The following is a 17,075-nucleotide window of genomic DNA, read 5'->3' as shown; positions in this document are numbered from 1 at the left end:
TTGACTAGTCCATAAACATGCAGTACTGTGGTGGCCCTACACATAATTTATTCAAATTTTTCAGACAGATGATGGCTTGAGAGTGCATCTTCAGCACAGACAAGTTTTATATGGCAACAAAAGCACTTTTAAATTATGTCTGCAAATTCAGTGAAGAGGAAAACCTAATGCTCCACAGAGGATAGAGAATTTGTGACCAAGAAAACAGCCAATTCTGTACCAAGGCCATTAGATCAAAACACAATCTATAAATACACACACAGTTCACTCTGCAGTTTTACAACTATTAGTGAGCCCTCCTGGAGCCCCAGCTACCAGATAAAAACACTAACAGTCACAGGGAAAAAGTCTACTGAAACCAGCCCTCCAACATATGAAGAATTAGAAACTCATTTAACTTCTGCTAGTATCCATAAGACTAGAAAAAAATATGAAAATTTCTTCTCATATGATATGCACCAATTCTATTAATTATTTAGTAATTAAAACAGTATTGGATAGGTTTCTCAAACACAAAAGTCAAAATTTTAAGAGCACAAATACATCAAGCTTTTACTTCTGAGGTTTTGAACAAATGGACAAACTAGGAAAGTAGAGTTGCAATGTATATTAAATGCATTAAGACCTTCAAAGCAATAGGATCAAGACTGAAGTCCCAAACATCTCCAACAGAGTCATCCAATGCATCTTCAATTCTCTTCAGCTGAGATGTATATTCCTCAAGAAATTTTCCATAATTCTTCAACTGCACTTCAGCATGAATTTCTGAAAATTTATAACATTTGTACAGTTTTACGGACAACTCAATAAACTGCAACATCAAAAAATGTTATTTAAAAACATTTAACCTGCTGCTATTAAGCTTTAGTCCTGTATTCCTTATTTTGCTGTGGCATTTTTCTTTAATAAAATGCAGATTTAATACAAAGTTCTTATTTGTTTAAAAAAAAATCTTATAACTTAGTGTTGGTCTAAAAGAAATTGAAATACAACGTGAAGAGTATCAAACATCTAAGTAGTATGCAGAAAACTATTTTTTTTAAGTTATTGTTAAACTAAGACATTAACAATCACACCAGGTGCTGAGCAAAGAAATTACTGTAGAAATTACTGTAGAAATTACTGTAACACAGCAGGTGTCCCTTCCCATCAGCTGAACCAGTACATATACATTTATATAAGAATTTTGAAGCAATGGGTCTAATCATTTCAGCCTGAGTAGCAGTTGAATTTCCAGCAATCCTCTTTCCACTTCTCCCTGGTACCTCTCAGTGAGTTATTTGAGCATTACATGGAAAGCTTATGCCTTTTAGCCATTCCCTTCCACTTTCAAATTTACCTTTCTAAGACAGAATATTTCGTTTGCTGGGCAGTGAAATGCACAGCTGTCCTGTTAGTGTCAGGGGCAAGAGGTTCAAAGGGACAAATAGGTTCAAAGGCTAACATTCAGCTGGTCAAACACCAGCAACAGTGGTCTTATTTAGCAAGGGAAATCTAAAGGCAGATGGTGCAAAATGTTTCATGCTCTCTATCTTGATTTTTTTTTATTTCCCATATTAAGATGCTCCCCACTCTCCCCCAAATTATACAATTACTGACTTAGCTGCACAATCTGAACCACAGAGTAAAGGATTACAGCTCAAGCCTTCTACACTCAGGAAGTACAATCCTTTTTCAGGAGAAGGATAAAGTGTCTTCCCAATAATTAGATAACAAATCTAACAGCCTGTGATCTTCTGCTATTTGTTGAAAATAGAATTATCTAAAAAAAGTTAGAGAATGAAGGTCAGCTGAACGACTGAACTTTTCTTACACAAGAATTCAGCTGTCACATAGCTTTATATGTGCCCTTTTCACTTTTCAGCAAGTAGACTGGCCTAGAAACTTAAAAATAATATATTCTTTTATTCTGCACATTCAACCTCTTACTCATCCTTGTGGCAAGCAACAGTCAAATGGTAGCTGATGGTTACTTCAGTGGGAGAACACTGCCAAATCAATTATCCTTGAAACATTTTTTGCAGAAAGAAAGCACCTGACTGAGAAACTGCACCAGGCAATTGAGATTTTTGAGAAAGGGAGGAATGAATAAAGACAGTTTGATAAGGACTGTGTAAAGAGAGGTTGAGATTGAGAAGAAGAAATGACTGCAATGAAGACCTGAATTAATTTTAAGATAGTACTTTGAAAGCAGCAGCAATGCCAGCCATAAAGGCACACAGACTGCAAAGCCTACCCAAGGAGCACAGCACACTCTCCCACAGTAATGGCATCAGTGCCACTGAGTTCTAGCAGTACCTGCAGCCTAGACAGTGCACAGGCATTGTCAAGACCAGGAGACTGAATTTCATGTAGGAGAAGAAGCAAGTGAACAAAACTCATCAGTAGCATTCAGGCACTGATGGGTAGCCCTTAAGTTGCATCATCATTCTACTCTATTCCATCAAATCCATCTCATCCTTCAGGCTCTTTCCAGTGCATCTTCTGTAAGCTCTGCTGCAGCAAAGTAGTACAACACTGGTTTTTAATCAGCTACCATGTCAGCTTCATTGCTTTACTGCTAGAAAATCTGGAGTGGGGGAGACACTAAGGAGATATGCTCTGGTACTTCCCCAATCACATTTCCTGCCTTCACACAAAAAGACAAACTATTACCAAAAAACTGACAGACACTAGGGCTTCACAGGAAGAACAGAAAAAACTTCAAAGCCATACAAGTGTAGGAAATTGACACTCCAGTTCAAATCAGTTCCCTATGGAAGAAAAACATTGTGCATTCTCAAAATAAAACCTCACATCAGCACTCTGCTAGAGATCCACAGACTGTCACCTTTCCAGTAGACAAATGATGGATTTGATCAACACTGCAGCTCAATAAATACTTCCAAATAGTTAATCATTGATAGCCATCAATTTGCTACCTTGTACTGATCATCTATAAAATAAGTGGTAGGAATAATTTCTCACTTTCTTAGTGAGACAAGAGAGTGGGAGCTCTTAGCTAGTCAGAGACAGGCAGAGTTGGATAGATAAAAAATTACTTGCAGATGAAGGAAGCTTTCAAGGATGCAGAACATTTTTCCTATATAAACTGACTAACAGAGGAAGGAAATTAAATCACAGAAAGCAGATATCATCCTTTTCTTCAGACAAGCATACATACTTCGTAAGGTATAATGTGTTTACAATAAACTTTAATTTAGTTTCTACTCAGGGGATAAAACTAAAGCATTATAGCTGGAAAAGTGAAAAAGATCAACTCAGCAGCACAGAACCTTCAACTTAATCTTAACTTATTTATATCAATATTCAGTGAACTTCTTGGCAGCAGGATTTGCAAGTGCCATATCCTTACATATCTAGGACAGAGATGTAACAAACTTAGTACCTTATGTCCTCAGCTGAGAAAGTTGTAATTGCTAAATGTTAGTAATACAAAGTGAAAGTAGACAAGAACAAACAATGCCTTTCAAACCACAAGATTTTTCTTTGGATAATCTCTAGAATGCTGTGTGCTGTTCTGGATGGAAGATCAGCCTGTTTCTTCACCCTCGAGATGGTGATAACAGGCCATATTAAGACACGTAAATTTTTTGGAGCTGCACTTCATGTCCTGGTCAAACTAGCGGAGATCTGGCACTGTGAGTAAAAGCTACACTTTCCACGACTACAGAATTGATAAAAAGCTCTGCTCAGGACAGTTTCAGTTTCCACTGAAATCCAGGCTAAACGAACATGGCATAAACAGTATCATCCCTTGGGATAACATCATATGTGAAACAGTTGGTCCATGTGTGACATATTTTCACAGCAACACCTGGTATAATTAATTTGACACAGTCCAATTTACAGTGTATATTACAGTGTGACAACCATACAAGTTCCCTGTTTAGAAATTAGGTCACCTCCACAGACTGAGTAAAACGTGGATTTTGACGGGCACACGAGCCCAGCGTGAAAGACTTCAGCATCGCAAGATCGTATTCAATCATATTTTAAAGGTGAAACTGCAAGTGACCGCCCGCTTCCCGTGACAGGGAGCCTTTACCAATGAAAGCCGAGTACAACTAACTGCTTACAACATATCTTGATGTGACTTCTCTGGATAACCAAGGAAGCCACTGCGAAAATTTGTGAGCCACGAGAAACGCCCGGGAAGGAAAGAAGCACGGTCCGTGCAAGAAAAGAGAGGGTGGCACAAGGAGCCCGGCCCTGCCCGCCGCACGGGGGGCACCGAGGCGGCCAAGGATGAAGGGCTGGAAAAGCCACAACCCCACCCCAAAACAACCCCGACAGCTACGGGGAGGGGGTGGGAGCAAGGAAGGTCACGGCGGCCGCCCACCCCCGCAGGCCCGGCCGCAGGGGATCAGCGCTGGGCTGGCGGCTGGGGCGCGGGGCACGGGGACCGGGTGAGGCGACCCCGCTCAGCTCCCGCGACAGTTCCTCCACCCTCGCTCCGTCCCTCCTCCCGTTCCCGGCGGGGCGCAGCGGGGCGGTCCGGGGGGAGCAGGGGCTGCCCAGCCCGCGCCTACCCCCGCTCCGAGGCGGCTCCCGCCGCACCCGCCGGCCCCGCCCCGCCCGGCCCGCCCTCCGCGGGCGCTCACTCTGCGAGCCGTCGTCCAGCCGGTCGAACTCCCAGTCCGGGGACAGGGTCTCCAGCGCCATCGCCGCCGACCCCGGCAGCGGCCGCCCGGCCCCTGACTCAGGCGCACGGGACTTCCTGCCCCGCGCCCGCGCCGCACGCCGGGAAATGGAGGCGGAGGGGGAGCCGGGGCTCCGGGGAGGAGGCGGGACAGCGCTGGCACCACCCCGCCGCCCCTCTCTGCTTCCCTCCCTCCGCTCTCTCCATCCGCCCGCCGCCCGGGGGTCGGCACCGTCGGGCCTGCGGGAGAGCGCGGGGGAGGCCCCGCGGGGCGGGAGGCGCTGCCCGGGTGCCCGCGGCGGGGCGGGGAGTTCGCTCCCCCGCTCCTCCCTCAGACCCCCGGGCAGCTTGAGCCGGCTGTGCTGGGTGAGGCAGGGCCGGCCTCGCAGGCACCGGGGCTCTGGCAATTCTCCTGCTTTCCCCTGTGGCACCGGCCCCGCGCCTCTGGCAGGCTGCTGGCAGGAGGGGCGGCTCGGCCCCGTTCGGCTGCTGAGGGGAGGGAGCGGTGCCAGGGCCCGGCCCTGCCCCGGGACGCTCTGGAGCTCCGGGACAGTGCAAAGCTCCCGCTCATCATCCCCCGTCATCTGTGCTCACAAGGGCCGTCAGGTACTTACCTACGTGCCTTTTTTTTTTTCTTTTTTTTTTCCCCAGGACCCTAGGGGTCGTAAAATCAGGATAAAAATAGAAGTACTTAGGATAGGGAGAGAGAGGTAGACATTCAGGGCCATTAACAGCGCCCACAGCAATTTCATTAGCTCAGCAGAATCTGTAGTATTAGCAGAAAAGGAAATGGCTTTCAAAAGCAGTACCACCAGGAGCATCAGCAATGTCAGTGGGGAAAGAGCAATAAAAATAGCAATCCGGATGAGAGATGTATTAGTAAGTGCAGGACCGTCCATAAAAGCTGACTTGGTAATGCAACAGCTCTGAAAATAGCACCTACTTTCTGTTTGCTTTATGATTTAAAGGAAGCCATCCTTTGGAATCTATTGAATTAAAGTTTCTAGGGATGAAAAATCTGGTTGGTTGAAAGATCACATTTATTAATGAGTTTTTGTTATTTAAAGTGCATTCTAAGAGGCCACCCTTGGGAAGAAGAGATCAAATTTAGCTTTGTGTGAAATGAAATAAACAATGTTTGGAGTGAGTTGTTCATTTGTTGTGTTGGTTTTGGTTTTTTTTACTGGAGAGAACTCTGGTTTGGAACATGTTGTCAAATAATCACAATGTAAATATGTCCATACATCTCCTCCCCTTATGCAAACTGAAGGTGTTCACATTAGGTTTTAATGGAACTAGAAGTTTAATTGTGCAGGACATTGACAGCTGGCACAGAACACAAGTGTCTCTAAGGAGATGATGACTATCACACAAAATGAAAACACAATTTAAGCTACATTTTAAGGATTTCATTCTGTCTGTGCAGCTTTAATTGAACTCAGTAGAGCTGCTATACATTTATTCAAAGCCGATGTACGTCTTCCAATTTTAAAAAATGAAACAAAAAAAATAAATGAGTTTTCTTTACAAACTTTCTTTGAAACAACACTGTTTCTTTCAGCTGTGTAAGACTGCACACAAATAGAGGCTTTCAGACTGCTTAAAAAGTAGTTATTGGGCCTTTTGCTCTCTCTTTCAGGAAAATACATCCTTCAATTCTGCAGTATGGTACAAAAGAGAAACCTGCAAAGCTGGCATTTGGTAGAGCCCTCACTTCCCATATCTAAACTGAATTTGTAAAGTAAATATTGCAGCATTGCTTATTGCAAGGTGTAAGATCATCAAAACTGGATGCAAGGTAATCCAGCAGGCTGGTCTGTGTAGTGGCCACACCAAAGGGTGCACTGTGATCCCCACAGCATAAGTAATGTAACCCTTATTTTAAATATGGAAAAAGAAAATTGTTTCAAAAGAAAATACTCTGAAATGTAACCACTTTTTTTTTTTTTTTTTTTTTTTTTTAGTGCAGCAGAAGGCTCCATAAATGAAAAGAAAAAAAAAAATCACAATTATACTCAATTAACTACACCAGTTAAATTTATGCTGCCATTCATGGTCCATATATTTAAATGACTGATAATTGACTTTTCCTTTGACTCCCTAGGTGGCAGTGTTTTGTTGCTCACACTGCAATTATTTAGGCCATTTGTAGATTCTGCTAGAATTTCTGTTTTCTCTGAATATCTGATTTGGACTTTATCTTGAAGCTCACTGGCAATGTGACTGACTTGGATTTGATTGATAAGTTTGGTGGGTTGTCCTATCAATGAATATCTCTCTGCTGTTCACTCATGTGAAATTACTGACATTTTATAAGCATAATTTCTAAAAGTTAGGTGACAGAGCTTCCATTTCTACCAGGAAGTTTTGAATGAAATTTCATAATGGACTTTCACAGGAATGAGTAAAATGTGAACACAAATATGTTCCAGCTGAAATTACTTGTTACACTTGAGTACTAGAAAGGGTAGATGAGAAAATAATATCCAAAATATAGCAGAATTAATATGGTCCTATGGCTGTTTTATTTATGAAGTGGTTAGGTATATATGACTTCATAAATTGACAGGGGCCTGATTCAGTGAGATATTAAAAATCCTTTTTCCTTTGAAATAATCCCAATTGGAAATGTCATACTACGATGGACAATACAGTTGCCTGGTATTTTAAACAGTATTTTTCTCATATTTGAAACCATTCATCTGATATTTTAACCATCCAAACAGAAGCCATTAAAAAAACCCAAAAAATCACAAATCCCCAGACACAAAAAAAAACCCCAAAAAACCTCCAAAAACAGAAACAAAAAAAGGGTAGAAAACACCCAGAGCACATATTGCTTCTCAGGTATACAGGCAAAGCTCCACCAAGATTTACAGTTAGTAATTCCTAGAATTTTAATTACTTACAGAAGAAAGAATTTTTGTCTTGCTATATGTGCAGAAACCCAACTATTCTATATGTTCCTTGTCTGTGGAATGTTTGATGCTTAGCTCTGAACATTTTAAATAAAATAAAGATCTTGCTCAAAGTTTTTGTGGCAGAATTCCCAGAAAGGATTTACCATCTGAGATCTGCTCTTTGCAGCTCCACTCCACTAAGATAGCAGCAACTTTTGCAGATGTAGTTTCTACTCTATCATATGGAATCTGAGAGACTTCAATTTATCCATGCAAGGCATCTGCACATGATAGTTCTTGCCAGTTGTTAAATTGGTGAAATAATCTCCTTTCCTCATCAAATATATGCCTCTTTTTGGTTAGTCTGGAAAAATGGAATGTCAAGTGTAAGATTTTAAATGGTTAATGTCTATATAAAACCCTCTGGGGGGAAAAAATTACAAGTTTAAATATAAACGTTGCAGACATAACAGACAAAGTAACTTTCCCATAAAATCTTGCTTCAGCAGGTGGAAAAACATTAAATGTTTTTATTATATAAAACTTTAGTTGAAACTTGTCATGCAATTAACTTACTTAGTGAACAACCATACAAAGCCTTACTTTATTTTTTTTTTTAATTACTCAGTCTTTAAAACTGGGTGAACTCTAAAGTACTTCTGAGGAATTTGAGTCTGAACTACAACCAAATCTTTAATCAACGTGAAAAGCCCTATCAAGGCTGATTTCCAACAACAAAAAGCCTATGCAGAGCTAATTTAGTTGATTACTGAGTCCCAGGGCATGGTTTCTGAAAGAAAGCAAATCCTGGAAGATTCCAAGCAGTTTCCCAAGCCCTTTGGTATGTGCATGCTGTGTGGAACAGTCTTTCCTAATGATCTTGCCAAGTCTTGATGAGTGTTCAAAGACACTGAGTAGCTTCTGCTTCACAGAAATCAATAAGGATTTAAAACATTCATCTGCCTTAGGTCTTATATTTGTTCTGTACATTTCTGCACATGCAAACTGATTTTGCAGATTTTGCTTTTGTCAAACATGTTTAACTCCTGAGTAGCTTCTGTAAACACATTTCCCATTAGTTTTTTGCCATTTGCTGACATACATCTCTTGAAAATTTGGTAGCACAAAGGAAAAAACCCATGCTAAAAAGTTTACTATGGGTAATTGCAGGGTTTTTCTCCCAAAGTTAAACTTTGGCTTTATGAAAAAGGATCAGAACTGGAAGGAGAAAAAAAATCAGAAAAGGAAACTTACTGTATAATATGTGCTCTAAGCAACGTAAGCACTTGTGCTAGGATTTTTTCCCCAGATGAAGAAGAAATTAATAATTTGCAAGGTACTTCTGAGACTGGGGTACAAAAACTAATGGGTAATACTTTGTATCACCTTTTCCAACAACATAAAGCCCAGAGGAATGCACTGTAACTGTTACGATATTTAGCACTGATGTTGGAATTTACTAGGTCATGCAAGACCTATCTCAAAGAGATCAGCCTAATAATTTTCTGGATACCAAAAATCTTGATTGTAGCTGTTTGCACTTGAAATTCTACATAGGTAATTTGTTAAGTGGTGGTTAAAGTCCTTTTGTATGAATTCCTCACTCTTGATTATAAGTGTGAAGCCAACAGTATGAAGATACCATCTTTGTCTGTTTTAGCACACCTTCATGGTCATTCATGTCACTGCCCCTCTTATTGCTATGAAATCTAAAATAAAGCCCATTACTTCCTTCCCAGCTCTTCTTTATATAACTCTTAAATACTGACAGCAGACACAATCCTCTTGTGATTTTTCCCTTTCGTCAGCTAACATTTCAGTAGTCTGTAAAATAAATGGAGGTCTATTATTTTCTGACTAGGTTAGGAATTGTGTTTGGAGATGAAGGTATGCCAACTAAGTAAACCTGGGTGTTTTACACTTGCATTATTGTGTTGTCTATGTTGTGTGTGTACAGGGAATAGAGCCACAGGTTATTACAAATTACTTACCTGGGAAAACCAGGCATTTGCCAAAAGCTTGTGTGGCAGTGGTTAAATGCCATGTGTAGTGTTCTAGTTGGAGAGCATTTTGGACCATGAACGAAGATTTGAAGTTCCATGATCTTAAGCAATGCTTTAATCTACTTGCATTATAGGACCATTTTGATGCCAGCTGTTAATAGTAGTTGATACAGTAGAAGTTGATTGCACCCTGTTGTATGGAATTTGTGCAGCTTCCATCAGGTCATGGGAATACTGCACACACATTCATTTCTCCTCCTGTCAGAGGTAGTGCTTTCATTCCTTTAGTGAGGACTATCAATACTTCTTGTTTGAGCAGATCGTGGGTTTGCCCAGCTACAAATTGAGCTGTGTATGAACCTGTATAATCCTTGTATTGCTACAACATGACCTATCAAACTAGCAGTTTGAAACTGCCAATTCAAAAAGGAAAACAAGGTATTAACAACAGGCATTTCAGACCAACAGCTTCTGCAGTAGTTAAATGATGTGTTTTAGTCCAACAGAATTATGAGTTTTAATTTTTTTATTGGGCAATTTAAAGAGGGAGTATTTTAAAGAACTTCAGCTATGAAATTTTGTAGCTTTTCTAGGAGATGATTGAAAAATATAAGGCTGCATATGCATGGAAGTAAGAATAAGCCACAAAGCAGAGTCATTTTAGCTTTCTTAATGAAGTCTGAAATTACTGTGCATCATTCTTTTTAAACCCACAGTACCACAGATACTAGGGAAGGAACCATTTGTATAACCATATTGTCCCACTTTGTTAACAGAACTTTTTGATGAATTTTACTTGTTTAGTTTTAATACTCCAGAACACAGGAAATCACTAACTCCTTTGGTTGATTATTCCATAATCTAATAAACCACCACACACTCCATTTGACACCATCGTGAGGAGAATTTTTACTGAAGTGGACAAGTACTCCTGTAGCTTTTTCACCCCATAGAAAAGAAATTATAAGAACTGACTAGTGATTTTTCTTTGTACAACTTTCTTTGCAAAACAGAAATGCAGTGGTTTGCTTTAATGACTAAGTTTTTGTTTTAGTTTCTGTTGATTCCACTCAGTGCCATCTACATTTAAAGTACCACCAAGAGCCCTGAATAAAGGATAGAATATAGTTTTGCTACACAGGACTAAATCAGGGAATGAATAATGCAAGCAGTCATAATGCAAGCCCTTGTGTAACTTTACTCTGTGGGAGGATTGTGTTGTGCCAACCTGACTTCCTGGGGAATGGCAGAATTTACCTCTTGCAGCACCTCTCCTTCCTGTGCCCCCTGCATAGGGATAGAACAGCAGTACTGCAGCAGTCCTTATCCTAAGGTACTACTCAGCATTTGAAATACTCTGAGGAAGAGGTTGGGGGCCTGGGAGTTAAACCTTGGTGATTACTATTGCAGTTCTTTTGCAGGTAAGCATAAAAAAGAGACATGATATCAGAGAGATATGATATCTCTCGTTGAGAGATTGACTGTTTGCATGTTTACTCTGTTTTCAACAGTAGCAAGGTAACTGTAGGTCAATCAACTAATGAGAGGCCTCTGACCTCTCTGACATAGCTCACACCTTGGCTATAAGATTTTTTTTCCATTTTTGTCTTGTTTTCCTGACAGGGACATTATGTATTTCAGTTTATTACACACCCATGTTCTTTGTGTTGCTGGGGTTTAAACCTGACCTAATTTGCAGTGATGCTTATATTACTGCCATGCTACCTACTCTTGCTTTTACTATTCCTGTCCTTTTTAGGGTAATTTTCAGTTGTTTTCTGGTCTTTTTAGCACCTTGAATTTGTATTGTCAAGCTCTTCTCCACACCTTTGACAAGAAGATTTTTGTTATAGTTCAAAATAATATTGAAATTGACACACTTTTACCAATAGAACTCAAGAGGCAGATTTTTAAGAAATGGTTAAGTAGAGTGAGCTGCTTTAATAATACTTAGCAAAGGCAATGATATGGAGTTCTAGTAAGTTCTTAATGTTTTTTAACTCCAACTGACATGCAATAAATTAAAAATTAATGCTGATAATCTACATGATCTCTTTGACTGCCACAGCAAAGTCAAGGGAACGTTTTGCCAACAGCCTTTGGTCCTTAGTAGAGGGGGCAAAGGTAAGGGTGCACAGTTCTGTCCCCCCAAGCTGTAAATGGCCAGAGCACTGCTGGGGACACTGCACAATCTCAGACCACAAAATGCCACCTGGGTGGCCTGGGTGGCCCTGACTACATGAAAGACAAGGAGATACTGGAGAAGGTGCAGTAGAGAGCCACAGAGATGGTAAGGGGTCTGGAGCATTTTTCTTACAAGAGCTGTGGGGTTCTGTTTCAGTCTAGAGAATGCTGAGAGGGGATCTCATTAATGCTTATAAATACCTCAAAGACAGGCGCTTGCAGAGTGGTGCCAGACTCTTCAGTGGTACCCAGCAGCGAGGAGCAATGGTCATTAACTAAGCTACAAGAAATTTCACCTCAACATGAGGAAGGACTTCTGTGCATTGAGGGTGGCAGAGCACTCAAACAGGCTGCCCAGGAAGGGTCTCTTCATGGATGTGGGAACGTTTTTAGAGGAAACTGGACGTGTAGTGAACGAGCCAGGAAAGAGATAATGTTTTTATGAGCCCAAGCTAGGCCCTTGAAGTTACCCTGAGTGATAAGAAGAACAACAGCTGTTGCTTATCAAGAAAATAAGAGGTGAGATAAAAAGAGCTGAGTGTGATAGGTGAAAGGCAAGAAACTCCGAAGCCAATGAAAAATGGAAAAGTTCACGTGTTTGCCTTGTACTAGAAGGCTTTTACCAATCATGAGTTGTGTGATCACATGTAGGGGCAGAGGAACTGTATATTAGGGTTAGAAGAGAGCAATAAAACTTGATTCATATTGAACCGCGCGCTGCCTGGTTTTTATCTTTTCACGTGGGGATACTCAAAAGCCACCTGGTCAAGTTCCCGTGTGATCTGCTCTAGGTGCCACTGCCTCGGCAGGGGGGCTGGGCTGGGTCATCTCCAGAGATCCCTTCCAACCCTAAGGGGTCTGTGATTCTGCGACTCCCGCGCTCGCGGGCCGGGAGCCCCCCGCGCCACCCCGCTGTCCCTGGGCGGCAGCAGCCGAGGCGGCCCGGCCCCGCTCCCCGCCGCTCCCCGCCGCTCCCCGGCAGGTGCGGGGCGGCCCCGCTCCCCGCGGGCCCGGGCGGGGTTGCGCCGCCGCGGATCCAGGCGCGGGCCCGGCGCCAGCGGCATCGGCGCGGGTTGCATCAGACGCCGCGGCCGCGGAGCCCGCTCGGTGCTGGCAGGACGGCCGCAAGATGCTGTGGGCAGCCCCCCGGATGCTGCGGGCAGCCCCCCGTGTGCTGCGCACCATCTGCACCACGGCCGCGGTGAGTAGCGCGGGCGGGCGGCCGCGAACCCGCTCCCGCCGCGCCGAGCCCGGGAGCGACCCGCTCGGGGGCAACCGGGGACCGAGCGAGGAGGGGGACGGCGGGAGCGGCTATTTTCCGGGATGTGATGAGTATTGTCTGTGCCGAGGGTTTAGCAAAGCGCGTAGAGGCGCGGCGGGGTCGGGAAGGGCTCGGCGCGGGTGCGGAGGCTGCATCTTGCCCGGCTGTTCGCAGCCATCATCTGGGCGCCGCATCTTGCGGGGATGTGCCTGCGAGCTGCACAGCGATGCTCCGGCAGTGCCCCCTAATCGGGTGTCATGAACAATGTGATGCAGCCGTTCTCTGCCTCCCTCAGGCTGGGGTTGCCCTGCAAGAAGCTGAGGGTTGTCCTCTCACTTAGAAGGGACCATGCTCGTTCCCAGCCCCCGGGAGAAGCCCCCCGCTCTGGCCTGCTCCGTTTGTGACCGCCTCATCGCCAGGTCATAGCTCGGGGATGGTGGGGGCTGCTCAGGGTTGAAGTTGATGGCCTAAATTCCTCTGCACCCCGCGGTTTAGTCTTTTACAGCTCTGTCCATCTGTTTCAAGCCATCCTCTTTACGTCTCGTTACATATATAGATTGCAGAACTCCCTGAAAGCCTTGTCCAGTCCAAATTGTCCAGATGTGCAGATCTGGCAAGTTGAATGAGGCTTGGGGGATTGTTTTTTCTTCCCTAGAGATTGTTCATTGTTCCGTGTTTGGCTGCTCAGTTTTGTGCGAGGACAGCAATCCTCCGAAGGCATCTGCATGGAAGGCGTTAGAATAAGGAGATTTAACACAATTTGGAAATGCAGCCAGCAGTGCCAAAAAAAGTGGGAATGAATGAACGGTGGGAGCACATTGCCCTGGATGTGTATGGAGACGGGGGCGGGGCTCTACTATAGGTTTCTATTTTCAGGCACTGGAGTTTAGCACGTATAGGGGGATCTCAATAAAGTTGCAATACTGCTTTTCAAAAGAACATTTTTCTAGGATAATTTTAAAGAAATGTAACATTCAAATATTTTTAGCTTTACTAAATTCTTGTGGAAACGAAGTAAAATATTGTAATTTTTTTGATAATAAGCTTTGTATCCAGAGTAGCAGTTACTAAATCTTAATTTTCAGGAAATTTAATTAGAAGCTGATAACCAATTGAAGCTTAGATGCGCATACAAAAGGGGACAGTAACAAACAAATATTTTTATCCAAAAAATAAATATTCTCACGTGGAGATATTTTGTAACTTTAGATTCTTCTTAGAGAAGAAAATGATGATATTGGACTTATCTCCCATTTCTAGGAACTAGAACTTGACAAGACAGTTACTGGCATTTGTCAGGCTGCCATCTATGCAGTACTTAATTCTATTTGTTAGTTTTATTTCTGTTTAAGTGCTTCAGAGGAAAAAGAGAGCCAGAATGGAAACAAACATTAAAATACTGTTTAACTTTTAATGAGCTATTTTAAAATAAATTCAAATATGTTATCAAGAGATCATATGGACAGAATTTTAAAATACAGAAGTTAAACTTAAATCCATGCTTTTGTATTGAGGTGGTGAAACACAGGTGAACTTTTAGACACGTTGAGCATTCAAGATAAGACTGCTTGTACAAACACTTCTTGGATTTTATGCTTAATTTTATCATTTTTTATCCTTTATCTTATTTTCTTTGTTCAAATCATGAATACATGAGTCAAAGAAACATAATCACTGTTAATCTGTGTTATAAGCCAAAGAGAAAGTTAAAGAAATAAAAAGTTCAGGCAGTGAAATCAACAGAATTACACTAGAGTGAAAACTAATTTTCTAAAATCTTGTATTTTGGCAACACTACCAGAATAACTATATTTTTCTATGATTAGCCATTTAAAAAAAGGCCAGATCTCCCTAAGACACCTTAGCTGAATTGTTTACTGAAACTAGGAATTGGGTAATCTTACAAAAGTGCAGCAAGAGATCCACTCTGATGTTACATGACCATTAACCTTCATATGCATTTTTCATGCATACACTTTCACAGTGTGCAAAAAGAAGTCTAATATAATCTCTTAACATCACTGTCATAAGCAATAAAAAGTTAATATCTTTGTATGTTAGTAATAATGATGAAGTATCCATCTAGCATATTATTCAAAACTAAGGCTGTTTCGGAGTTCTTTAACAGAATTTCTTTCTAAAGGTTTGTGATGAATGCTAGTGATGGCTCACTGGCCAAAATGTCCCGTTTCTGTAGGATAGAAAACACCAAACTATTCTTCTTCTGTGTCATCTTATAGAACTTGTCATTTTAATTGGTGTTATATCCACATTAAATTCTTCTACAGACATTTCCCACTTCCACCAATCTGATTCCATTTAGGTAAAAATGCTTAAGGAGAGTTCCCAAAAGAAAATATGAATGGCTATAACATCTCATGCACTTGTTCCACTGTAAGTTTTCAAATAAAACAAAAAATGAAGGACTGAACTTGTGGTCTGAGCATACAAGCCCTTCTACACAGATTTTTTTCTCGTTTTCTTTATTACACAGTAGAAATCCTGTTCATGGCTGACTTGTGGATTTGTCTCCTGCCCTCTACTGATGGCAGTGAATGTTAATGCATGACCAGTCTAATCAGATGTCATGCCATACTTATGTACCATTCAGTGGAGAGAGAATTCAAGAATCACTGGTCACAGTTACCGGATCAATCTTACGATTGAAACCAGTCCACCAGTCCCCATTTGAGTTACTTTCTCTAAGTGTGAGACAGCAAAGCTGATTTACTGCCAGACTAATGTTTTTGTGCACTACAGACTTTCCCACTCAGCTATCTTCTCAGTCTTACCAGGTTCACTTTGGGTTTGGTGAGGTTTTTTTTATTTGTACTTCATTTGGGCACTGTGTTCTCTGTTTGGTTCTCACCATTTGTTGATTCAATTCCACACCTAGCAGAAATTAAACATGTAGCTTTACTGAAAGTATGTTGATTTGCAGGGACTCATTATTTGGAACTGGAACTGCTATGCCATTTCATGTAATATGAGAATCAGATTTATTCACAGCTCAACACAAACCGAAAGTTTGGGAGTAGAGTGTGCACATGTAATTAACAATTTCTGAATAAACACTCACTTTGTGAATAAACTCTTTTTGAGAAAGTAACTCTTTAAGTGGTGATAAATGTGGACTTAAAATTACAAGAAGATTGTCAAAGTATCAGAAAAGCAGCAGAGTACAGCAGTGAATACTTAAAAAGTGCTTTGAAAAGGAGGTCGGGTAGATTTATAAAAACAATCTTATGACATGATTGTTTGTGATGGCAGAGGAAAAGATTTATTGTCTAAGAAGATCCCTTTCAGTTTTGTGCTCTTACTGAGAGATGTTAATGAAAGGACAGAAGTAGGATAAGTAATTCTCATCTGGACCATTTTTAACCTTTATTCAATGTACTAGTTGGGCACTAGTTGACACAGTACAGAAATCAGAGTTTTTCAAACCATGCTAAACATGTTCAGTAATCCAACAGGTTAATCTTTCTCCAATTTGCCTGCTATAGTTAAAATACTTGGGAAAATCTAATAATTGTTTTTTTGTAATGCAGCAACATTACTACTGTAGAGGTAAAGACATCTGTGATAAAACATTGAAAATGAGCACCACCTGCATCTGTTTGGCCTTGCTGGATAAGCATTGCCAGGATAAGCTGAAATTCAGAACAAAGTCTTGTCTTTGTTAAGAACAAAATAGTGGATTATTTGAGGTGTAGCTGCCAGCAGTGCAGTGTTGGTTAGTAATATTGTCATCACCAGTCTCACTGACATTTTTTACCAGACAATTATAACAGTGATTTTGCAAGGTTATGTCCATGTTTCCATCTTAGTGCTTGTTTCTACTGCAGTGGCACTAGTGCTGAGTAATGCTGCAATACAGGACAGTTTTACTATGCAGTTTCATTCTCAGGGAAAATATTGTCTCCGGTAAAAATAATTATTTCCTATTTTTTTATATTAAAAAAATCAAAAGCACACTTCAATATTCCTGTAATGGAAACTACCAATTCATAATTCCCTTTTCTAAAGCCAGCTGCACAACATAAGTGTAACCTGAAACCAGGAAAATGCATCCATAGTATGTCAGC

At 41.4% G+C, this 17,075-nt stretch overlaps 2 protein-coding genes across 6 annotated transcripts in view; one reads left to right on the top strand and one right to left on the bottom strand.

Annotated features, from left to right (window-relative positions):
- The window catches only part of WASHC4 (WASH complex subunit 4), a 37,881-nt gene extending 33,045 nt beyond the window's left edge, over positions 1 to 4,836 (bottom strand). For 4 of the 5 annotated variants that reach the window (XM_079305229.1, XM_079305231.1, XM_079305232.1 and 1 more), the window contains exons 1-2: positions 4,605 to 4,823; positions 626 to 765 (exon numbers count right to left, since the gene is read on the bottom strand). In XM_079305229.1, the coding sequence (XP_079161355.1) occupies positions 626 to 765; positions 4,605 to 4,665 (201 nt within the window). In that variant the 5' untranslated portion in view covers positions 4,666 to 4,823. Of the gene's footprint in view, positions 1 to 625; positions 766 to 4,604 lie in introns of all 5 variants that reach the window. The other variant, XM_079305228.1, reaches the window with a different exon arrangement.
- Positions 4,837 to 12,758: 7,922 nt separating this feature from the next.
- ALDH1L2 (aldehyde dehydrogenase 1 family member L2) overlaps positions 12,759 to 17,075 on the top strand; it is a 28,964-nt gene continuing 24,647 nt past the window's right edge. Inside the window, exon 1 of the mRNA XM_079303326.1 lies at positions 12,759 to 12,930. Within this exon, the coding sequence (XP_079159452.1) occupies positions 12,859 to 12,930 (72 nt within the window). The 5' untranslated portion in view covers positions 12,759 to 12,858. The remainder of the gene's footprint in view (positions 12,931 to 17,075) is intronic.

The sequence above is a fragment of the Erithacus rubecula genome, assembly GCF_903797595.1.
Source record: "Erithacus rubecula genome assembly, chromosome: 4".
Classification (NCBI taxonomy): domain Eukaryota; kingdom Metazoa; phylum Chordata; class Aves; order Passeriformes; family Muscicapidae; genus Erithacus; species Erithacus rubecula.
This window is presented reverse-complemented; position numbering and strand designations above follow the sequence as displayed.